This window comes from Populus euphratica, unplaced genomic scaffold (genome assembly GCF_000495115.2).
Source record: "Populus euphratica unplaced genomic scaffold, PopEup_1.0 scaffold58.1, whole genome shotgun sequence".
Lineage (NCBI taxonomy): Eukaryota > Viridiplantae > Streptophyta > Magnoliopsida > Malpighiales > Salicaceae > Populus > Populus euphratica.
The window spans coordinates 1,167,506-1,192,849 of record NW_011499864.1 but is presented as its reverse complement, the minus strand read 5'-3'; the positions used below and the strand labels follow the sequence as shown (position 1 = coordinate 1,192,849).

The 25,344-nt window shown below is 30.5% G+C and overlaps 2 protein-coding genes and 1 long non-coding RNA gene across 5 annotated transcripts; 1 reads left to right on the top strand and 2 right to left on the bottom strand.

Moving 5' to 3' along the window:
• The first annotated feature begins 9,217 nt into the window (after positions 1-9,217).
• LOC105125736 (GTP cyclohydrolase 1) lies at positions 9,218-12,218 on the top strand. Of its 2 annotated transcripts, XM_011026306.1 has the most exons (3): positions 9,218-9,505; positions 9,761-9,997; positions 10,811-12,218. In XM_011026306.1, exons 2-3 carry the CDS (start codon positions 9,784-9,786, stop codon positions 11,992-11,994), a joined length of 1,398 nt encoding a protein of 465 aa, XP_011024608.1. In that variant the 5' UTR covers positions 9,218-9,505; positions 9,761-9,783; the 3' UTR covers positions 11,995-12,218. The 2 variants fall into 2 exon arrangements, with proteins under 2 accessions (XP_011024608.1, XP_011024606.1); XM_011026304.1 differs by having other exon boundaries at positions 9,218-9,997.
• A 2,127-nt stretch (positions 12,219-14,345) lies between these two features.
• On the bottom strand, positions 14,346-16,227 carry LOC105125732 (uncharacterized). The gene is made up of 2 exons (XR_842285.1): positions 15,647-16,227; positions 14,346-15,025 (listed from the first exon to the last, which is right to left on the bottom strand). It is a non-coding gene; the product is annotated as an uncharacterized LOC105125732 (long non-coding RNA).
• Positions 16,228-16,311: 84 nt separating this feature from the next.
• Positions 16,312-21,084, bottom strand: LOC105125731 (P-loop containing nucleoside triphosphate hydrolases superfamily protein). Of its 2 annotated transcripts, XM_011026301.1 has the most exons (10): positions 20,940-21,084; positions 20,747-20,822; positions 20,167-20,367; positions 19,550-19,731; positions 19,217-19,391; positions 18,917-19,128; positions 18,200-18,325; positions 17,955-18,058; positions 16,909-17,267; positions 16,312-16,704 (listed from the first exon to the last, which is right to left on the bottom strand). In XM_011026301.1, the coding sequence occupies exons 1-10, from the start codon at positions 20,983-20,985 to the stop codon at positions 16,560-16,562; spliced, it is 1,626 nt and encodes a 541-aa protein (XP_011024603.1). In that variant the 5' UTR covers positions 20,986-21,084; the 3' UTR covers positions 16,312-16,559. The 2 variants fall into 2 exon arrangements, with proteins under 2 accessions (XP_011024603.1, XP_011024602.1); XM_011026300.1 differs by having other exon boundaries at positions 16,312-17,267.
• Positions 21,085-25,344: the final 4,260 nt, after the last annotated feature.

Genomic DNA, 25,344 nt, shown 5'->3' with positions numbered 1-25,344 from the left:
CTAATTACAAATTGTTTGGAAGACATATATTAATTGTTTAAGATTTTAGGATGGGATGGATTTTATTGTAATTAAAATAGTGAGATAAATAAATGAAATTTAATGGAATAATGAACAAAGTTTTTTTTTTTTTGTAAATTTAAAGGGGATTAACAGAATAATAAAAATTATATTTGCTATAAAAGTAATGTGATTTATTGAGGTTTGAATATAAAGCTTATAAAACATATACATTAATAAAAAGAAATAATATATTGTTCTTTGCTCATAATTATTTAATTAAAATTGTAGATGTGAATGCAAATTGGTTTAAGGACTTTTTTGGAGAGGAATATGAAAATGTCATGAACAAATATCGCTTAATATATTTCACATTTATACATTGGTAGGAATAGTGGTAGTCATATTGATTTTAGTAGTGGTGCTATTGATGATAACAATATAAACGATGATAATGACAATGATGATAATGATAAAAATGACGATATGGAGGATTTATTTTTGCATAGAGAATTTGATCGTTGTAAACTAGTATTGTGCACAATAGATGCACTTGTATTGTATTACAATAACTACATTTATAAGCAACCTTGTATGATTTCATACAACTCATGAATGCAGTGGTTGAATGAAATTTTAAATGGACACTGCATACATCGTGTAAATATATTTAGGATGAATGCAATGGTGTTCAAAGTTTTTTTTTTTTTTGTTTAGAAACACTATATAAACTGAAACTATAAAGGAAAACTTGTGTTGTAGAGAAAGTTGTCATGTATCTTTATACTTTAGCATTGAGTGCTTCTAATAGAGAGGTCTAAAAAAGATTTTAATATTCCAGTAAAACAATGAGTAGGTATTTCAACGAGGTTCTAAATGTTGTGTGTTTGTTATCAGTTGAAATAATAAAACCAATTGATTTAGAATTTTCAACTACATCACGAGAAATCGCTATGAATTCGAGATATATGTTATATTCTAAAGTAACATTTAAGTTTATCAATGGTTGAATATGTTTTTCTTTCCATTTTCATTATATAATCTATTTGGCAATTTATTTATAATTAATGTTTTAAATTTTTTTAAAAAAATTATGTAGGAGCAATCGATGACACATATGTATGTGCCTGTATGTCCCAAGAGAATCAAATGTCATTTATTAGAAGGAAAGGAGTACCATTGTAAATATTATGACGACATATAGCTTCGACATGCAATTTATTTTTGTTTGGTTTGGATAAAAAGGTAGCGCACAAGACACAATAATTTTTCATAAGGCCATCTAAAAAATTTTCATTTAATTAATTTTTAGCCATATAGTTGAAACGATTTTTATTTTAAATGTCTTAGGTAAATACGAGAAATATTATATTTTAGACTTTGATTATCCAAGTGAATATGGATTTCTAGGTCCATATAGAGGTGAAAGATATTATATTTTAAAATTTCATCATCGAGGTTAGATGAGGGGTCAGGAGGAGTTATTCAACCGGGTTTATTCCCCAATTCAATATATAATTAAGTGAATTGTTGTGATGTGGAAAAAAATAAAGAATTTTATAAAATATTTCAGTGTTTCTATATAAGAAACATGCATATTGTTGTTGTATAAATGACTTTTTATAATTATATATATATAAAAGTTTGAACAAGACATTATTTGTAATGAGTTTAAATGTTATTCTAATTTTGCGCCCCAGGATTTTCCACATAATATTATTTCACGCTGATAAATATATGAAGATAACAAGACATCACACATAGATTGTGTTTGAGATGAAATTATTTCAAGTTGAATAAGAAAATTGTATAACTTTTAATTTTACAAGTTATTAATCTTAAATATGTATTAATTATTTAATATCATATATTAAAAAAATTAATATCTTATTTAGTCATTTCATATTCAACTATAATTTCAACCAAATAATAATAACATGCTTTTAATAAAAAAGTAAATTCAACTATGGATTTAGATAAAACAACCATACAAAAAATGATAGTTTGAAACCCGGCCTAACTTAATGGGTCGATCCTGAGTTAGAATAGGGCCGGGTTGAAGAAAAAAAAAAACTTGGTATGATTTGGTAACCCAATAAAACCTTGTCAAAAATTTAATTATAATTTATTAATTTTTATTTTTTATTAAAATAATATAATTTTAATTATATGAAAAAATTGATTTAGATGATCCAGTAAAAATTCAACTAGGGCTTGTTTAAAAACTATGCAAAAAAATAATATTTTAAAAATCACGTCTCTCAAAACATAAGAACAGGAACGACCGCAATTCCCAAAATACACTTAACGTGCATTGACCTCCACCGTCTTTTATTCAACGATTCTCTCCCACCAACCTGGTTGTTACAAGTTGCAGCCACTGTCTTCCACGTTCTTCTCAAGCAATGTGATGTCTTCATCGAGCTGAGGGCCTTTACCTCACTATTTTGTTCGCCCTTTCTCGTTCCAAAAAGGTTCCAAATTCTTTCGATTCGCCAAATTCGGCAGTCGAAGTTCGGCCCAGTGACTGAAATTTCTAGAAAAAGAAAAAACAAATTAATGAAGTTTATTAAACCCGGGTGTTTCAATTTTTTTATATAAAAAATGGTTATATTATTTTATTTAAAAAAAATTAAACTAGATTTTAACTAGATTTTTAAGACTTCGAGTTCAATTAATTAAGTTTCAGATTAATTCATCGAGTAAAATTAGGTTTAATAAATGTGGAATTTATGGTCAAAGAAAAATAGGAGGGGGATTCTTGCACACTGTGGAAGGTGAAACTGAAGACTTCTTATCATCTTACACTTCAATCAATGAGTATTTTTATATATAATTGTAAAACACAATACGAGGTTAATTGATTTAGGATAATATGTATGTTTAAAAATATAACTGTGATTATTTTTAATATGTTTTTTATATTAAAATATATTAAAATAATTTTTTATTTATTTTTTAAAAAATTATTATTAAAATCTGTGTATCCAAACAATCTAAAATATATATAAAAAATTAATTTGTAGTAAAAAAGTTAAAATTAAATTTTATGAAAATGCAAATACAATTACGAGTCCAAAGGCTCGTAATATCTAAGTCACAAATAAAAATAATTTATAACAATATGTGAAAAAAATATTATTATACTATTTTATTAATAATATTTGTGGAGCTACAATTTTTTCTAAAGTGTTTTAGCTCTTTTTAATGGGTGGCTCCTTTAAAAATATTTAATCAAACATTGTCTATTAGGTCTATTTAAATTCACAACTCAAAATCTAACCTAAACTACATTTTAAGCTCAGCAAAAAAAATTAATACGATATTTAAAAAAAACAGTAGAAAATAATCTCAGTCAATAGAAAATACCACTGGATGAATTTCTTCTTGCTCCGAAGGGATCGATACCACAGTTAATCAAACTATCCTAGCAAAAAATAAAACAGTAGAAAATAATCTCAGTCAATTCTAATATTTTTTTAAGAAAATAAATAAATAAAATAATATTATTTTAATAAAAATAATCGATCCAAATTATCAGTAGTATTCTTCAAATTCTCAGTAATCCACAATTGATGATTTTTTTTTTTTCAAACCGCATCCCGAGTCACCGCTTTTTCAAGGTATCGTATTAATAATTGTATCTTGATAATCATAAAATTTTTGAAAACATAGAAAACAATCTTCAAGTCAATTTTTTTAAATCTCTTCTCATTTGTTTTTTAAAATATTTATCATTTAGAATATATTAAAATAATATTTTATAATTATTTTTAAAATTTATTTTTAATATTAATATATTAAAACAATTAAAAAAAATATAAAAGTAATAATATCTAATTATGAGCTGTAGTAGCCATCGCAAACAACATAAACCTTAATTTATTAACATTACATCTTCATGGCAACTCTATATTTTTCGTATCTTGGCTATTGTTTTGAACCTTCGACCATTGTTATATTATTTGTTGCACTAAAATATGGCAATTTAACTGTTTATCACATCAACATAGAAGTTTGTAACAATAGATCTCAATCACTAAACTTATTTAAGAACTTCAATAATGCTTAAAACAGTTGCAATGAAAACTATTGAGATTTTCATAGACAACATTAACAATAATTTATTAACATTATAAATTCATTTTTAATATATAAATTAATAAAATTAATTGTTTAATTCTATATTAGAAAATTCATTGCAACTTGGAATATAGAAGAGTCTCGGTCTTAAGATAAGACATGTTGGACTATAGAAATGCTATATATATAATATTAATTTCAGTTGGATTGTATATCTAAACTTAACATTTTGTTCACCTTTTGCTTTATATGAAACTGATTTTTAGTGCGTGAACTTTTTTGTTTTGCAATATGATTTTTTTGTGTTTCTGTTGAATTTCTATGAGAGATAGATTAACACATAATTGTTATTGCAGATGTTGAATTGTTTGTGCTACTATCTTTTATGTTGTTGTTTCCATTTGCATAATTAAAAAGATATTGTCGTAGAGCTTTGTCTATGCTACTATCTTTTATGTTGTTGTTTCCATTTGCATAATTAAAAAGATATTGTCGTAGAGCTTTGTCTATGCTACTATCTTTTATGTTGTTGTTTCCATTTGCATAATTAAAAAGATATTGTCGTAGAGCTTTGTCTATGCTACTATCTTTTATGTTGTTGTTTCCATTTGCATAATTAAAAAGATATTGTTGTGGAGCTTTGTCTGTGCTTTTTATTGCTAGTTTTTAATTGTTGTCTTCGAGAGAACATACCATATTTTTTTCATCCGTATTGTGTGCTTATTGTGTTGTTGGCAAAGACTTGCAATTGTGTACTCTATAACCAATGTTTTCTTGACTTTTCTAATAAGTGTCAAGTATGTTTTTGTGTTATTATGTATTGTAGCCTATTTAACATAAAACTTTTAGGTGAAAGATTTAGGTCTGAATGCCTGATAAAGTGTGCATGTATTGTATGCTTACAAACGTTTCTTTTTTAGCCTATATAATTCACTATTTCAATAAAATTGAACACATCACTTTCAAACACATTTATGGTATAACTCACTTGCTTTGACTCTTTCAAGGAATTTTCGTTAAGTATATCATTTTGCAGCTTTTTTTATAGTAAATTGTTTTTTTTCATTGTGTATTCATGCTTTATGTTAAACCTGATTTTTTAATGACATTATTGTTACTTTTTGCACAAACAAAATAGTAGCAATTAACTAATTACAAATTGTTTGCAAGACATATATTAGTTGTTTAAGATTTTAAGATGAGATGGATTTTATTGTAATCAAAATAGTGAGATAAATAAATGAAATTAAATGGAATAACGTATGAAGTGTTTTTTTATGGTAAATTTAAAGGGAATTAACAGAATAATAAAAATTATATTTGCTATAAAAGTAATGTGATTTATTGAGCTTTGAACATAAAGCTTATAACACTTATACATTAATAAAAACAAATAATATATTATTCCTTGCTCATAATTATTTAATTAAAATTATAGATATGAATGCAAATTGGTTTAATAACCTTTTTGAAGAGGAATATGAAAATTTCATGAACAAATATTGCTTAATATATTTCACATTTATACATTGGTATAAATAATGGTACTCATATAGATTTTAGTAGTGATACTATTGATGATAATAATGTAAACGATGATAATGATAATGATGATAATACTGAAGATGACGATGACGATGACAATGCAGGCGATTCATTTTGGCGTAGAGAATTTGTTTGTTGTAAACTAGAATTGTGCAGAGCAGGTATGCTTGCATTGTGTTATAATAACTATATTTATAAGTAACCTTATATGATTTCGTACAACTCATGAATGCATTGGTTGAACAAAATTTTAAATGTACACTAGATATGTCATGTAAATATATTTAGGATGAATGCAATGGTGTTCGAAGTTTTTTTTTTTTGTTTAGAAACACAATATGGACTGAAACTATTAAGGTGGATGTTTGTTATAAAGAAAGTTAACATGTTTCTTTATACTTTAGTGTTGAGTGCTTGTAATAGGGAGGTCCAAAAGAGATTTTAATATTCCAGTAAAAAATGAGTAGGTATTTCAATAAGATTCTAAATATTGTATGTTTGCTTTCAGCTGAAATAATAAAACCAATTGATCTATAATTTTTAACTACACCATGAGAAATCGCTATGAACCTGAGATATATCTTATATTTTAAAGTAACATCTAAGATTATCAGTGATTGAATATATTTGTCTTTTCATTGTCATTATATAATCTATTTGGTAATTCATTTACAATTAATATTTTTATTTTTATTTTTAAAATGATGCAGGAGCAATCGATGGCACACTTGTGTGTCCCAGGAGAATCAAATATCATTTATTAAAAGAAAAGGAGTACCAATCCAAAATATTATGATGATAAATAGCTTCAACATGCAATTTATTTTTGTTTGGTTTGGATAAAAAGATAGCGTGCATGATATAAAAATTCTTCATGGGGTCATTTAAAAAAAATTCATTTAATTAATTTTTGATCGCATGGTTGAAAGTATTTTTATTTTAAATATCTTGGATAAATACAAGAAAATAATATATTTTAGACTCTAATTATCCAAATAAATATAGATTTTTGGGTCATATAAATGTGAAAAATATTATATTTCAAAATTTTATCATCGAGGTCGGATGAGGAGTCAGGAGGAGTTATTTAACCAGGTTTATTTCCCTGTTCGATATGTAATTAAGTGAATTGTTGGGATGCCAGGAAAAAAAAAAAAAGAAATTTACAAAATATGTTAGTGTTTCTGTATATGGTACAAGTACTAATTGTTGTTGTACAAATGACTTTTCATAATCATATATAAAAAAAAGTCCGAACAAGTGTTACTTATAATAAGTTTGAACATAAATTTGATTCTGTGCCTCAGGATTTTCCACGTAACGTTCAAGATGGAATTGCTTCAAGTTTAATAGGAGAATTGTAGAATTTTTAATTTTCCAAGCTATTAATCTTAAATATGTATTAATTGCTTAATGTTATGTGTATATTAAAAAAATTAATATTTTATTTAATCATTTCAAGTTTAATTATAATTTCAACCAAAACAATAATAACTTGTTTTGATGAAAAAAATAAATCCAACAATGAATTTAGATAAAACAACTATACCAAAATAATATTTTAAAAATAACTTTTCTTAAATACAACAACAAAACAACCACAATTCCCAAAATACACTTAACGTGCATTGACCTCCACCGTCTTTTATTCAACGATTCTCTCCCACCAACCTGGTTGTTACAAGTTGCAGCCACTGTCTTCCACGTTCTTCTCAAGCAATGCGATGTCTTAATCGAGCTGAGGGCCTTTACCTCACTATTTTGTTCGCCCTTTCTCGTTCCAAAAAGGTTCCAAATTCTTTCGATTCGCCAAATTAGGCGGTCGAAGTTCGGCCCAGTGACTGAAATTTCTAGAAAAAGAAAAAAAAATTAATGAAGTTTATTAAACCCGGGTGTTTCAATTTTTTTATATAAAAAATGGTTATATTATTTTATTTTAAAAAAATTAGATTTTAACTAGATTTTTAAGACTTCGAGTTCAATTAATTAAGTTTCAGATTAATTCATCGAGTAAAATTAGGTTTAATAAATGTGGAATTTACGGTCAAAGAAAAATAGGAGGGGGGTTCTTGCACACTGTGGAAGGTGAAACTGAAGACTTCTTATCATCTTACACTTCAATCAATGAGTATTTTTATATATAATTGTAAAACACAATACGAGGTTAATTGATTTAGGATAATATGTATGTTTAAAAATATTACTGTGATTATTTTTAATATGTTTTTTATATTAAAATATATTAAAATATTTATTTATTTATTTTTTAAAAAATTATTATTAAAATCTGTGGATCCAAACAATCTAAAATATATATAAAAAATTAATTTGTAGTAAAAAAGTTAAAATTAAATTTTATGAAAATGCAAATACAATTACGAGTCCAAAGGCTTGTAATATCTAAGTCACAAATAAAAATAATTTATGACAATATGTGAAAAAATATTATTATACTATTTTATTAATAATATTTGTGGGGCTACAATTTTTTCTAAAGTGTTTTAGCTCTTTTTAATGGGTGGCTCCTTTAAAAATATTTAATCAAACATTGGCTATTAGATCTATTTAAATTCACAACTCAAAATCTAACCTAAACTACATTTTAAGATTTTAAGCTCAGCAAAAAAAATTAATACGATATTTAAAAAAAACAGTAGAAAATAATCTCAGTCAATAGAAAATACCACTGGATGAATTTCTTCTTGCTCCGAAGGGGATCGATACCACAGTTAATCAAACTATCCTAGTAAAAAATAAAACAGTAGAAAATAATCTCAGTCAATTCTAATATTTTTTTAAGAAAATAAATAAATAAAATAATATTATTTTAATAAAAATAATCGATCCAAATTATCAGTAGTATTCTTCAAATTCTCAGTAATCCACAATTGATGATTTTTTATTTTTTTCAAACCGCATCCCGAGTCACCGCTTTTTCAAGGTATCGGGCATCTTAGATCCGGATCACACGGAAGGTCTTAATCCATGAAAGTCTGGGACGTGGGTTGGTGGCTGCCCTATTCTCCCCTACCCATCTTCTGGTCCCACCACCATTACCAACTGCCATCACTACCCAAGCAAATGGCATCGCCCCAGCTGGCGTCAAAGGGTCATAGATTCCCAAAATCATTCCAAAGTCAGTCCCTGTAATTCATAAAAAATAATTGGCTAGTCTTCATGGTCTTGAATATATATATATATATATTCCTGTGTTTTCAAGTGCATTTATAACCTAATTATTTTCATTCACACATAAGTTATTTTTTAATTTATTTTAATATTATTAAGAAATAGAAAAGGTTGATGAAGATATAGCTGGGATGGAAGATAGGATGGAAAACATTTTTTAAAATAAAAAATATGACAGTATTGATGAGAAGATAATACCTTTTCTGGAATAAAAAAACTACTAAATTAAGCTTGATTAACACTAATCAAGGAAATTCCTGGAATTTAAAAAACTATTTAATTAACTTTTCAAAACTAAAATGAATAATTTATAATTTAATTCTATAATTTTTTGTGACATTAAGGAAGTAGAGAAGAAGTACAAAGAGGAAGTAAAAGATAGCGAGAGCGCAGCCACCCTACGTTTATCAAATAAATAAATAGAGAGCAACTAAAAACTTATCATTCGGATGAGAGCCTAAAGGATCCACAAGTTTCTGAAGATCAACGGCTACCCTACATTTCTCTCCACGCCACCACCAACCCTGGCCACTGCTTTCCTTTGCGTCGCCTCCTTCCCTCTCCCCTCACTGTCTTTCCCGACCTCCCTGTAAGCCATATATACTTATTATCACATCTGCTTTCAGCACCTCCCCTAAACCATACCTTCTTTGCTGTTTACCATTCTTTTGCTCTTCCTCGTCAGCAGGTAGCTCAGATTGTGAATTTTCTTGTTGATTCATTTCTGGGTGCCTGAAAAGATTGTTTCCCTTATCCCTTTGATTGTTTTGGCACCTGGGTGCTTGAAAGTTTTCAAAATTATCATCGTTTCTCATAAAAAGTTTGTTTTTTAACATTCATTCTGATTTGTTATTGGATTTCTTCGGCTGATTGGTGGCTATTTGATTCAGTAAACTCTTTTTTTGGTTTTGTTTTGATCTTTTGGGATCTGGGGTTGGTGTAGTTGGTGGTATTTGTGGTTTGTCAATGGGCGCTTTGAATGAGGAACATTTCATTAAAGAGATTGAGAATGGAGTGGAACTTGATTGCCTCGATCTGGGATTTGAGGACCAACCGGAGACTGTAGCTATCGAGGATGCTGTGAAAGTTCTTTTGCAAGGTCTTGGCGAGGACATTAATAGAGAAGGCCTTAAAAAGACCCCGCTTCGCGTTGCCAAGGCGCTTCGAGAAGGAACCAAAGGTTATTATCCATACAAATTCCAATTTTGTTTCCACACATGCTATTAATTTAATCATTAACTCTCATCTGAATTAAACGCACTTGGCTAGTAAATATTCATGCTTACGTTCCAGCCCTAAACAATAGTTTCCACTACATGGTTGTATTTTGCTTTTGGCTTATAAGAACTCGTCTTTGGTTGGTTCCTTGGCTCTTTTTTTTAACCCTGTTAACCTGTGTGATGACTGATTTATTTTTCTCTTATGGAGTTTAAGGATTCTATTTTGAGGCATTCTTTGATGAGGTTCAGTTTGAGTTACCTAACTTGTCTTGTTCATATATCATTCCATTTTAATGCCGCATTTATTGTCCCATTTTTCTTGGTTTATGCAAAAACAAATGTGTATGACCTCTACATTCTATGATTGGTCTCAACTTCTCACAACCAACTCCACACCCTGGAACTAGGCAGGCTCTGGTGGTAGGATTGATCGCGGTCTGAAGTTGATCCTTTAAATTGACAATAAGTAACAAATACACAGATGCATCGACACACTTCCAAAATAAGAAAATGGCTGTGTTCTATGCGCGGCATAGATGCACTGACTTGAAAGCTCTAAATGGTTCCTTGTGTAGTGTAAACTGTAAAATATCATCTGAAATTGCGTGATGATTATGATGCAGAATGAAGAGAAAGAAATGAGTTTTTGGTTCAAAAAATTGTATTTGGATGTATTATTTATTGTGATTGCTTCTTAAATAGGATTAGTTTGGAGATGGAAGTTTGACTTTGCTAAGTACTCACTGTGGCAAGTTCGTTATCGTATTTTTCAGGCTATAAACAAAAGGCAAAGGACATTGTTCAAAGTGCATTGTTTCCAGAAGTTGGTTTGGATGATGCAGTTGGTCATGCAGGCGGAGCAGGCGGGCTTGTGATTGTTCGGGATCTTGACCTGTTTTCATTCTGCGAATCTTGCTTGGTTCCTTTCCAGGTTAAGTGTCAAATAGGTTATGTCCCATCTGGTCAGAGGGTTGTAGGATTAAGCAAGCTCTCGAGAGTTGCTGACGTGTTTGCCAAAAGACTCCAAGACCCACAGCGTTTGGCAGATGAAATCTGCTCAGCTCTGCATCTTGGTATCAAGCCAGCCGGTGTTGCCGTCATACTCCAATGTTCACATATTCAGTTCCCAAATACAGAGCTACCTTTCCTTGAGTCCAATCGCCATGGTTGGGTTAAGGCACTGGTCCATTCAGGTTCAGGTGTTTTTGAAAATGAGCTTGCTGATGTTTGGGATGATTTTTTGAGTCTCCTGAAGTTCAGAGGAATAAATGTTGATAAAACTCTGATGAAAGACCCAAAGAAGCAGTGTTGGTGTCCTTCCCAATTTTCCTCGAGTGCTGAAGTCACCGGACGGCCCAACACAGGAATGCTTACAGCGGTTACTTCAATTCTCACCTCTTTGGGTGAAAACCCATTACGGAAAGAGCTTGCTGGAACTCCTAGTCATTTTGTCAAGTGGTTGATGAATTTCCAAAACGCCAATCTAGAAACGAAACTGAATGGCTTTGCTTGTGGCAGGATGAATCCTCTTAAACAAAATGGGGAAGTCAGCCATAATAAGCGGATGTATACCGAGCTGAATCTATCATTTTGTTCCCAGTGTGAGCATCATTTACTTCCCTTTTATGGTGTTGTGCATATTGGGTACTATGCTGAAGAAATCACCCCTGTCATTAAATCCCGTTTACAGTCGATAGTACGTTTTTATGGTTTCAAGCTCCAAGTACAGGAAAGACTTACCAGGCAGATTGCCGAGACTGCTTCATCCTTTTTAGGTGGAGATGTGGTGGTCGTTGTGGAGGCTAACCATACTTGTATGATTTCTAGAGGTATAGAGAAATTTGGAAGTAGTACAGCTACAATTGCTGTGCTTGGTCTATTTTCAACAGACCCTGCCGCAAGGGCCAAGTTTTTGCAGAACATTCCAAATCCTGCTTCAGGAGGATCAGGATTCTAATTCAAACTTAGCTAGTGCGTCTCTGCAAGTGGTTTGAGCTAATTCCTACGCCTTTTCCTGGTTGCATATTTCTTTTGCAAAACCCCTAGATTGAAATTTAAGGCCTGTCATCTTTCATGATTACTTTTTTGGCACAATTTTCCTGTTAGACATGTGAATGAATAAGTTCATCACATGAAAAAGAAAATAAAAAAGAAATAGAATTTCTGAATGTCTACCTTTATTATCTCTTGTTTCTGTTATATATATATATATATATCACCTTCAAAATTTACAACATTGTTTTTGAACATATTAAAAAAAAAAGGTTTTAAATAATTTTTTTTACTAAACGTTTTTTTGAAGTTGACAAATCTATTCGAGTTTGATAAGGTAAAGAGGGCTGTGGATTAATCAACCAGGTCACTTGAATTAATTAAGTTAATATTTAAACTGATTTAAAAATAAATGTAGTCAAAATTTAAATAGCAGTCATAGATTGATTTATCTGGCAGGGAGGAACTGAGTTTCATGTAAGAACAATGAAGTGGGAAGATTTTTGTGATTACCCATAAATAGAAGTGAATAAGAGAGTAGTTTATTTTAATTTCCTAATTCCAATTTTAAATGCTAAATGCTCCTACCATCCACTTGCACCATCCACAATTCTTTTTAGATATTTTTCATATGTTTTCCCCTTTTTCAATGAAACTACATGGAAAAAAAATTATCTTTCCTATTTTATCTTCAATTTACAGATTTTTACATTTCTCAAAACTAAAATATCTATGAGAATCTATCTAGTGACATTGTTGGATGACAATTTAATTTAAATTTAATGGATATTAAGTCGACTAAACTCAAATAAATAAATATTTTTATGGATTTAATAGGGATATTAAATAAAATATAAATATTATCAATCCAATATGAAATCCGCTTCAACCTAAACCGAAATATATATTTATATTATATAAATATATTTATTGAGTATTTAGGTTTTTTTTAATACAATATGATATATACATGCTATAATAGTGATATAAAATACACATATAAAAAATATTTATTATTTAATATACATATATATACTTCAAAGATATATATTAACTATTTGATTTTTTATTAATTAATAAATAACGAATATCCTAAACCTAAAGGATAATTTATAAATATCTAAATTTTTTATCCAGTAAATAATAAATAAAATATAAATACAATCCAGTTCCCCAAATACTCCAAATAATAAATAATTTCTTTGATAAATAATTGGATTTTCAAGAGTGGATGGTCAAGGTGAGAATTAAATATTCATATTGCCAAATAATACTTAAAACCTAAGCAGGATCATACAACCTTAAAATTCCCAAATAAGCAACTAGAATAATCATAAAACGTTAAGATTATTACTAAATGATCAAACATGAATCCTTGTCGTCTTTCTCCCTTCCTTGTCAAGTAGCCTGTAACTGGAGAAAAGTCATTACATGTTTTGAATATTTAGGTAACATGCATGGACATGCTACAATCTTTGCTATGATGTTATGGATAATTTAATTTAAAAAAACTAATTAAATATGAAAATATAAAAATTTATGAATCTAATTAAATCTAAAAAACAATAGACAAGTTGAGAAACTTGACTATGATATTAAATACGAGACTTAGTTGTTCCTGGATTTTTTTTTTTTCCTCACATGTTCTTGGTGTTGTTTCACAATGTGGTATAATTATTTTTTAAATTTATTTTAGTTTTTAATTATGTTTTTTTGTGAGTTTTTAAATAATTTTATTATATTAATATTAAAAATAATTTTAAAAAAAATATTATTTTAATATATTTTTAAATAAAAATTACTTTAAAAAAAATTATCTCAATCAAAAACAATCAATTCATTGATACATTACAGTTTACACAACAGTACCGGATAACCCAACAATTTACGTACGCCAGGAGAGATGTTTCAATCCTGCTGTACCATGTTCCAGAATCATTAGACCTGAGAGTACGAAATGTAAATATATATATTTCTAGTTCTGATTCACTCAGTTTTCATAGCCAAACAGGTATACATATTTGTTAACTGCTAGGTTTTTTTTTTTTTTCTATAATGAATGCCTGGTAGAAAAACATTGATCAAGGAAGGCAGTGTTGGCCAAAGAAATGATCATTGACATAGAAACTACATAGATTCTTAGCATGGGATAAGATCTCTAATTTCTTTTTGCCCACATGACCCAGCATGCGAGCAAAGAGAAATAACAGCCCATGAACATCCAACAGATTCTTAAGAAAAGCTATGTAAACATGATGATTGCAGAAATTATAATGTTCATAAAGAGGAGATAAAGGAGAAGATAAAGCAGTAGAAATAAGTGCTGCTAGCATGCAGCATTTTAAATTTCATTAGCATTGAAAGAAAGAACAACCATTGCAACATTTTATTTATTCTTTTGACTTAAAGGCAGACTCCACATCTTCTACTTCATGTGCAAGTCATGAAAATATCCAGAAGGGTTTTTCTCAAAAGCATCCCTAGATATGCGAACGTCTTGACCAGGAGCTTTCATGGTCCCATCTTTTCCTGAGCCAGTGACAGAACCAGTGACAGTAGCTCCAATTGCAGGAGCTTTGGTTGCATCACCACCACCTGGTATACCCGAAGACTTGTTGGATCCAGACATCTTGGCCAAGTTGTATATCTTTTTAACAGTGAAAGTGAAAGATTTTGTGTCAAGTATCACTCTTCTGTTTCAAAACATAAGAGAGGGGTGGTGCTTGTATAGTGCACTCTGGGAACTTGAGGATTCATTTTGTATTTAATTTTTTCTCTTGAACTTGCGTGCCAGAAGATTGACAGTCAAATTTCTTGGCAAGTTTTGATGAATGCACTGGAAATCACAAAGGGTTAATAACTTTGTTCCCTGATAAAGTTTTCGTTTATCTAAAACCTTTTCTTTGTCCTGTATCATGGCATTGAGAGGCACGCTGGTGACTGGTGCGGCAGTCTCGTTTAACCAATACTCGCATGCAGGTTCATTTAATCAGTTTCTGTCAAGGGAACAAAACAATTAGAAATCCCATCATCACATGGGAACTGAGCCTTCTGACCTTCAAATTTAATTCCAAAAAAAAGGGCTAACTAAATATGATCATGTAAAAAATTATCAGCGAAAAACCATATTGTTAACTTATAAAAATAAATTTATGATATATATCTTACATTGCTAAATGAAAAAAATATATATATTAAATGAAAAATGAAAAAAATTGAACCTGCATCCCATATATCAAAGAGTAAGGAGTTGCATCTGTAGAAGCTCTGACTATAATGTAGTATGTATTTATTTTGAACATTCAACCCCCACGTATCAAAAGGCTAATATAAATTTGTATTGAACAAAAATTTCTGGTGATGCATTATCTTGTCACTATATATCTAATATTAATTTATAACACTTCCTGACATAAATTATTATTGTTTTTTTTTTTTTTTTTTTTTTTTTTTTTTTTTTTTGGAGAATTATGGAAAACCAGTAAAGGTAAACGGTAGAGAATCTCTAAAATGTGTTTTACTAGTTAAGAAATCTAGAAAACTAGTTTTCCACTTATTTTAATTTTATTTTTTATTTTTTGTCTAAATAGTCTCTAAAATTTTCGTCCCGCACTTGCCTTTTGTTTTTTTCCTTCTCCGGAGGTATTCTTTACATTTGACTCAGTGCTTCTGCTGCATGTAGATCCTTGAGACTGCCAGTTGACATCTTGATGGAGCCATTAATTTTAGAATGATGCTTGGGTATGGAAATCTTATGCCACCCCAGTACTTTTAGCATTAGAAAAAGTTCGGATTGATGAAAAGCAGTCTGGGAAATTTTAACGAAATAAGGTATGTGGTGCGTACGAGTTGAAAAGGGAAGCAAAATCCGCGTTGCATTTGCAGAATTGAAAATAATAGAGATCCCTCAGCTGTTGTCAATTTTCAGAGGCTTGCAAGGCCTTCCCGCGATGTAACAGGCAGCTGACAGGCACTTGGAACCAAGAAATTAACGTCATGAAGCTGGTTCAATGCCACCAGCTTGTGTGGCACATGCAAGCTAGATATTCATTGCAAATCTAGTTGGTGTTGTTTTCAGCTGGAGCTGAAGACTTAGTAGCTGCAACTAGCAACAAGGACAGAACTGGGATGCTGCTCCATTGCTTAACTTCTTAATTCGAGTCAGACCACAAGATTACTCAAAATTTCTTCCTTCAGCAAGCTGTATTTATAGAAGTGAGAGAGAGCTAGTCATATAATTTTCCTACTGCTCAAAAAAGAGAGAACAATAGAAAAACTGAGATGCAAAATGAAAATTAGATATGCCTTCCTGAAATATGAAAACAACATTTCAATGAGCTGGGCTGCGACCCCTTATTCATCAGGTCTGGTATAATTTACACAAATACAACAAAAACTCACTGTGACACAAGTTATCCATTTCGAAGCTGGCTTGCTTCTTTCTTAGTCTGCAAAGCCACTTATATATGTACAAAGAAGTCCTCAAAGTATGGCCAATGCACATCAAACAAGCAGAGCAGCAGCTAACATTTAATTCTCGTCTAACCACAAGTGCCTGACAGAAGGCCAATCTACAATTTGATCGTCTGATTGATGGGAATTGGCAAGACCTTTTGATTTAGGGGGATCCACGCGAGCTTTTGATTTAGGGGGTTTCACGCGAGCTTTTGATTTGCGGGTAGCTAAATGAAGAGCTTCTGGTTTGGGGGTATCTAAACGAAGAGCTTCTGATTTAGGTGGATCCACATTAACAGGAAATTCTGATATAAGGGGATCAGCATGAACTTTTGATCTGGGGGATTCTGCAAGAGCTTCTGATTTAGGGGGATCCACTTGAAAGTTTGATTTGGGGGGATCTAAACGTAGAGCTTCTGATTTTGGGGTATCTAAACGACGAGCTTCTGATTTAGGGAGATCCACATTAACAGGAACTTCTGACATAAGGGGATCAGCATGAACTTTTGATCTGGGGGATTCTGCAAGAGCTTCTGATTTAGGGGGATCCACTTGAACGTTTGATTTGGGGGGATCTAAAAGAGCTTCTGAGTTACGGGGATCCACGTTAACAGGAGCTTCTGACAAGGGGGGATCTACCAGAGCGTCTGATTGAGGGAGATCAGCATGAGCTTTTGGTATAGGGGGGTGTTGAATAAGCAAGGGCGGTATGTAGATTGATATGATGGCAATTGCAAGAATGAAGAAGAGAGAGATATACAAGGAGAGGCTTAAACTACGAACCTGCAAGCAAATTATCAGAGTCAGCACACTTTATGCTGCCGAAAGACAAGCCATGACAAGTATTATTCAGTAGCAGAAACGTATAGTGATGTACCATGTCACAGTTTCAGTTTGATAAAACAAGTTGGACACTATCCAAATATACGAATGACAGACAGATTATTCACGATGATGCTATAAAAGTCAGTCTCCCTAGTTTCAAGGAAGGAAAGTTCTGATCTTCCAAGCAGTGCAAGCCTCCTCAAATCTAATTTAGTTCAATATGAATCAAATCTAATTTAGTTCAATATTTTACATCAAGCCGTAAGGATACAAGTGCATTGCAGGATAATAAGTATAAAAAATAGCAGAGCAAGAACCGCCCAAATGAAATAAGGTGAAATGCAGTGGGATCGGTCCTGGGATGTGGTTCTTCCACAAATAATTTTGACAAACATTCATGAGATCTGTAATATCGTGACAGATAAATTTGGGAAGCATAAAAACATCAAAAGTGTTTCCTGCACCTGAAAAGAATCTTGTTAAAGTGATCTTGATACCATGCCACAGGCTTTCCATGTTGACATCTCAGGCAGGGACAAATCATTACCGTTCAAAAGAAAAGGTAGAAGTTTCTACAGTTGAATGTTTGTGAAAGCTACCAATCAGGAAAAATAAAAGTGCAAAGATGATTCATATAAACCAAACCTTTTTAGCTATCTGGCGTTGGTGAGGAAGATTTTTATCAGCATGCTCCAGGGAATAATGCAGCATGTTAACTATTGTCAATTCAGTTACTGGATCATGGCTTTCTGCAAGCAGAAAATGGTTATAATTAAATCTTCATAGCTCTTTGTTACTAAGTCCTGCCAAATAAAAATATGTACAATTATTTCACAGAAAAGGTCAATTATGACAAAGAAGAAAAGAATCAAAGAACCAGATGGGATCACCTGGAATGTCAAAAATTTGTTTCGCAGGGGGGATACCCAGCAGCTCCCCCAAATGAACACGCACTCGGGCACGATCATTGAGTGAAAGTAAATCACCATGCGTAACAACAACCACAGGTTTATCATCTGCAATGATAAGAATCAGGAAACATTAGGCTATTAATATAAACATGAACATAAGAAAACATTGATTGAAAATAAGATGAGCTAAGGCCATAACTAGAGGACAAACTACTGTAGAAGAAATACATGCAGATTATGTTCTAATTTCTTATGATGTTGCGATGAACACTGACCAGTCTAGCATTGTTATTGTCAGAAATAAATTTAGAGGTTTCACAAAATTAAACATCAAAGAACCATAAGGGCTTCTGACATGAAACTTTAGCTTGTGGAGAGCCTCGAAGCAGTGACGGAGAGTGGATTAGATTTTTTTGGAGGGCTAGAATAATTTTGAAACAAACCTAAATTTCAGGGACTAGAGTGATTTTCTGAAAATTGTAGGAGTCCACAACTCTCACAAGCTTGGCTGATGGCCACCACTGCCTGGAGGCATGACTGTACAGTGAAAGAAGCAGCTCCTCTTGAAAAAAAAAAAATTGACTTGGAAATTATATAAAGTGATATAAAAGAGGAGCTATGAACCTCTGAGGATATGCATGTGCTTGACCATAAACACGTTACAATTTAAGAAAAGAAAGCAGAATTTCCTTGTACCATTAAACGATATATATGGGCAGTCAAAAGTTTTAGCAATCATCTGTGTATACTTTTTCCCTCCGTCTACAAGATTATCCATGGATTTCAGAACTGCAAGCCCATCAACAACAAATATGACAAAGTTAACCATCCTGGTTTCCTTGGACTGACAACCATTCCCACGAGCTTTGCAGTTCATTTTGTTCCTCAAATGTGAATTATCTGATGGCCTGATAGGAAATCATAGCAGTGAAATTATGTAATGTAAAACAGACCTAAGATTGCCAAACCTAGTACTGAGAAGCTAGAAATTCAAACCTAATAATGAGCTCCCGATGATGAACACCTTTTGTGATCCAATTCTTGAGCATTTTAGCGCTATCATATGAGTCATAGGACAAACCACGGGTATCATAAAGACAGAAAGAAGTTGAACCTCTTGGGATCATATATTCCTGAAGGAAGTAGGTTCCATCTGCAGCAGATGAGTTATCTGCAGCAAGAAATAACTTCGAGTATCACTGAAATGAAATGAGTAAATTTACTTTCTTAAATAATTGTCCGAAATAAAAGTGAAGATTGCATCCATCAAAAAGATCCACAACATCTTGATTTCAAATGGCATTTAAGTGACAAAAAAGTAGCATGTACATGATACTTGAGCTCTCTCAGATGCAAACTTGTCATCTTCAAACACCTTGGAAATTCTATTTATAAGGCTGCTTTTCCCAGATCCCTTTGGACCGATTACGAGGAGGACTGTTGTGTTTGGCACATCAAAGTCACTCAATTTCATGCCAATCACATTCTCCATCCATCCTCCAGGAGTATAACTGTGAAAATCATATACAATGTGTACTTAGATTAGACATCACATATTCAAAATATGATGATTATAATAATGAAAAGAAGATTTATTTCTTGAAACAGCCAATGTCTTGATTTGCCAAGTCAATTTCATAAAGCCAACATGCAGTGAATCCAAAAAATTTAAAAAGGAGCCCGATTAAAGGCAGCCATCGTCATAAGATGGCACAAGCTGAAATGCACCATCAGTACAACCAACAGAAATTAACATACAAAGATATTTCTCCAGTGGACCTTGCCTCTCAAGAACAAAATCCTAGAGCACACCCATTTTGAATAATTAGTTCCTCACTTACCCTACACAGGCAAGCAAACTGATAATTCAAAATTCATCCCTTTCTTTTCCTCCAGTATCTATAACTACGAAATACATTAAGTCAATGAAAACTAACTGTGAATACCTCAAGATTTTGCTCTTTCCTTCCTCCAAGCTCTTGCTTCTATCCTTCAACTGATGATAACTCTGCAAGACTTCCATGTAAGCAGTACTCAACTTCTTCTGGTTGGCTTGAAGTTCCAAAAAACTTGAAGGAATTCTAGATCCTTCATACACCGACCCACACTCTCCATCCATAGTTCCACCCTCATTTTTCTCTTGAAATCTATGCACAAACAGACTCCGATTTAACAATTTATCAACATTTTCAAATAAATAAAAAATCCCAATTGGGTACTGAGCGAAAATAACAGAAACAAAAAGAGCGGGCCTTTGACCTTTCTCTATGTTATAAAGAAAGACTGACCCTTTTCAAGCTATTGCTAAAAATTAGGCAGAAACAACCATGAGGGCCAATCAAGATAGTTCTTTTCTACCACTCATTTATGCTTAATTTTGGAAACTCAACAGTAGCAATAAACGTAGATGTCAAGCTTAAGCTTCAATTTTTCTGTTCTAGTGGTTACTTTCTAGGCAAGCAATAAGGAACTAAACAGAGATTAAGGAACTATTTATCAAAAGATTAGTATAGTGAGTAGAGATACCTTTGAAAAGAGAAGGACCCGGGAGGAGATGATGATGATGATTGCAAAGAATTTTGTTCCACTGAGGATTCTTCCGCTGCATAAGCAAATTAAAAGGTGTATATCAATCACCACTTACCACCGTTTACACTTCTCTCATTCACTCCAGAACACAGAGCCAAAAAAGTAATAGACAGAAAGATAAACAGGATACCGGGGGTGAAACCGAGAGGCATATCTTCGCCGCCGCCGCCGCCCATGTTTGCTTGCTTGCTAGTTTCAGTTGGTTTCTGTGTGCCGGGAAGAAGAGCAAGAGAGACCTTTTTTCAAGCAGCTTTTTCTTGTCGGTTAAGGTATTGTTAGTGATAATGGTAATTGCTGTTTTTTTAAAAAAAAACAAATTAATTAATTAAGATGTTTTTTTAATTTTTAAAATTTATTTTTACCATCAATATATTAAAATAACTCAAAATTATAAAAAAAAAAGTAATTCAAAAAAGTAATTTAATATCACTTTTTAATACAAAAAAACAATCCTAGAATGTTTAGGATAAAGTTTTCAAAAACTTTCAATTTTTTAAATTAAATTTTTATTTAATATTTTTATATCATCTTTTATTAATATAAAAAATTAAAAAATATATATTTAAAAAACAAACCGCTCTTTAAAATTTAAACTGACTTCTTTCCTGGCACCAGAGGTTAATGGACACAGCCACAAGTCAATGAATGATAATATGGTTGCATCATGCCACGTGGTTCAATTTTATCCATCCTTTCATGGCTTGGGCGTTATTTCTTTTCTTTCTTTCTTGTTTTTATCAATATCTAATTATGAATCAGATTTTATGATTATTAAAACAGATATTTGTTAAAAAGGCAATGGTTTAAGTTTTATACATACATACATATATATATATATATTAGGTGATTTTTTTATTCATGTTTTTTAATTTCCAGAAAAACAAGCCTCTTTTTTAGTAGCAAAAAATAAAGATAATTAAAATAAATATTTATAAGAAACTCAATAATTTAAATCAGTAAGGAAAAACAGATATCTTTAATTAAAATAAATATTTTATTATTTATTTATTTTTTCAAAATATTTTTTATCAGAATTATGTTTTATAAATAAAAACCTATGTGATTTGAAAAGGCATGTTTAGAAAGGGAAAAAAAAAGACACTATAATTTGAATGCAATTATAAAAAAAAATGGTTTATCTGATAAATTATGTATAAAATTTACAATAAAATAAATATTTTATTTCTTATTGAAAATTCATGAACATATATTTTTTAAATGTTTTGCATATTAAGTCATAGAAAATAATTTATATATAATTTTTAATATTACTATAAAAATTATAACCTTATTGAAAATTATATAATACAATTGGATAATTTCTAAATGTCATCTTAATAATTTTATTTAAGATTAATTTTATTATAAATTAAAAAAATAAGTTAACAAAAAACTAGAGGCTATTTTAAAATAACAGACACGTAGGCCTAGAAGGAAGGCCCCCACGCCTAGCCTAGAAGAAAAATTTAAGCGCGCTTGGGTTTACAAGGCCACGCTCTCTCGCACATGACTTGTTTTAACGGGCATTGTCCAGCAAGAGCAATTAACACCTATATTCCAAGTATTTTGAATCTCATAAATAAAGCTTTTCTATTTATTTTTATATTTTAAAAATATTTAAAAAATAAAATTTTTATTTTTTTATTTTAAATTATTTTTTAATTTTTTTATATCATTTTCATGTACTTTGTCAAAATTAATTTTTAAAAATACAAAATAATATTATTTTGATATATTTTTTAATAAATAACACTTTAAAAAATAATCAAATCAACATTTCAAATACCACTTAAATTTTTATCTAGAAATAGAGGAAAATCTTAAAAACCTTATTAATTTCATTTTCAATTTCAAAATACTATCCAATTTATATAAAATTAAATTACAAATGATTATTTAGTAGATGACTTAATGGTAAGAATTTGATATTAAAAAGTTTGTTTTTCTAGTGATTTTAAATTTGAGTATTGCAGTTGTTAATATAATAATTATTAGAAGTTTATATAATTATTAATTTTAAAATTTATAAAACTAATTAAGGTATGTGCTTGATCCGAATACTACATTAATATTAAAAAAAAGTTAAATTGAAAGGCATAGGTGGCAAGATGCTACAAGACCATTTGGCAGTGCTGTCTGAACAAGATAGCCAATTTTTTAAGAGAGGCGAGGCGTACTGGCAGACACTCGTTTCTAGTTCGGCATGGATGGTGGGAGTTGGATCCCATTCAACTTGGTTTCTAATTCTATACGCCACAATCCTACCCAACTTCAACTAGAGAGTCTATGATGCCCCCATACATGGCTTTTTACCACATATTCTATTCGGTATCTGGTATTATTATGAATTTGATGACGGTGGAGGTGCTCACAAAAGTTCTGTGCAAATCGAGAGTCCATCACGGTTCACCATCCTTATAATAAGGTTGTGTTTACTTACTGTTTTGAAATAAAATAAAAATAAAAATAATAAAAGCAGAATTGTGTTTGCTTAAAAAAAATGGAGATGGAAACATGATAATAAATTTTTTTTTAGAATAATTTTTTAACTTATAAAACATGAGGTACTCGTAAGATATATCTCTAAATATAATATTTTTATAAAAATAATTATTTTTAAAATTATTAATAAAAATAATAATTATTATTATTTTAAAACTTAATTTGAAAGTTGATCTAAGATAAAGATTAAGTCTATCGTTGAAATCTAAATCACAAGTCAAACATTTGTCATGAAAATAAAAATAATAATTATTATTATTTTTACATTTCAATTAAGATGTCGTTCCAAGATAAGGTCTTGGTCACGAGTAAAGTTAATCATTAACCCGAGTCAATATAAAAATAAAAATAATTATTATCATAATTTTCAAATCCGACCCAAATATAGTCAGGAGGGTAAGCTCAATTGACTTAAACTTATATAAAATAAAAATAATTATTATCATGATTTTAAAACTAGGTTAATATAAATAGGGGGAAAGGCACAGGTCACGAGCTAGAAGGGTTAGTCATGGTTAACCTAGGTTAATATAAAAATAAATATTATTATTATCATAGTTTTTAAACTTGATTCGAGGTTAACGAGATCAAGGCTCGGATCATGGGTTCAAAGGGTCAACATGAGTTGACCCAGGCTAGTGTGTGAATAAAAATTATTATTATCATAATTTTAAAACTCAACTCGAAAGTCAATCCAATATAAGATTCAAGTCACAAGTTAAGAAAGTCAATCTGAATGATAAAAAAAATCGAGAGTCTGATGTTGCAGTTAAATCTAAAACTTTTTGATATAATTTTATAAAAAATATATAATATTTTTAAATATTAATTTTTTTTAATATTTTTTATGTAAAAAATAAACTCATGACATCACGTGAGTCATTTAACTAATCATTACTAAACACCATTATATTTTTATTTATTTATTTTATCTTGTCTCTATTGTTTGTGTCTCTTCTTTTACGAAGAGAATAACCAAAACGCTGTGTAAGGAATTGTTTTATATGTGTTGGCTCCTACCAGCAAACAAATAGCGGGCGGCAGGGGTGGAGGGGGGCCTTTGTCACCCAAAGCCGAAAACAATGTATAAAAGCCATTTGCTCTGCACTTTATTGTGGATGGTATAATTGTTTTCATAAAAAATATATATATGCTAGCCTTTTTAAAGAATTTTTATTTTCATATTAAATAAAAAATAAAAATACTTATTTTAAAAAATAAAAAAACCTGAATAAACCAAAATTTACATGCCAAAAATAAGGGATTCACTTGAAACTAAAATAAAAAATAGCCTTGATTTTTTAAAGTTTGACAACAAAAGGCGGTTTTTTTTCCCTCAAGGTGAATAAAAAAGACCATTTAAAAAAAATAAACAAACAATGAAATGGTATTTTTTTAAAGGGTTAAAAACACATTAATTTTTTTTTTTTTAAAGGGTTAAAAACACATTAATTTTAAAAAAAAAAATAGACGAGGTATGTAGACCTACTATGTGTTTAACTTGTAAAAATACATGACTTGTGCGTTAGGTCCTAGAAAAATACATGATCCGCGAGCCATTATCTTTTTCCCAGCATCATTAGAGGACGGATAATGCACCATTAACCCTTTATTTATTTTTAAAAAACAACTATAGACAATTAGTCATTTGCTAAACCTAACGCCTAAGGATTGCTGAAAAATAAGGCTTTGGGCATTTCTTGTTAAAAAATTCAATTTTCAACTCATTTTAACTCGAGATATATTAAATATTGTGTTAAACTCATTAATAACTTTTTAAAAAATAAAAAATCCAAGTTAATCTGAAACCAAAACTCGTCCTAAGTTCACGTATGTCAACTTTGAACACACCGCTTATTTTCAATATATTTTTCACGTTGATCCTTCTTCTTTTCAATGAAGCAATTAGGTATCAATTTTGCAACTAGAACCCAATACAAAGAAAAAATATTTGGGGACCAAAATGCAAAAAAAAAAGAGCACTACCTGAGTGCACAATGCACTGTGTGCATAGTGTTTTACACCGTTGACGA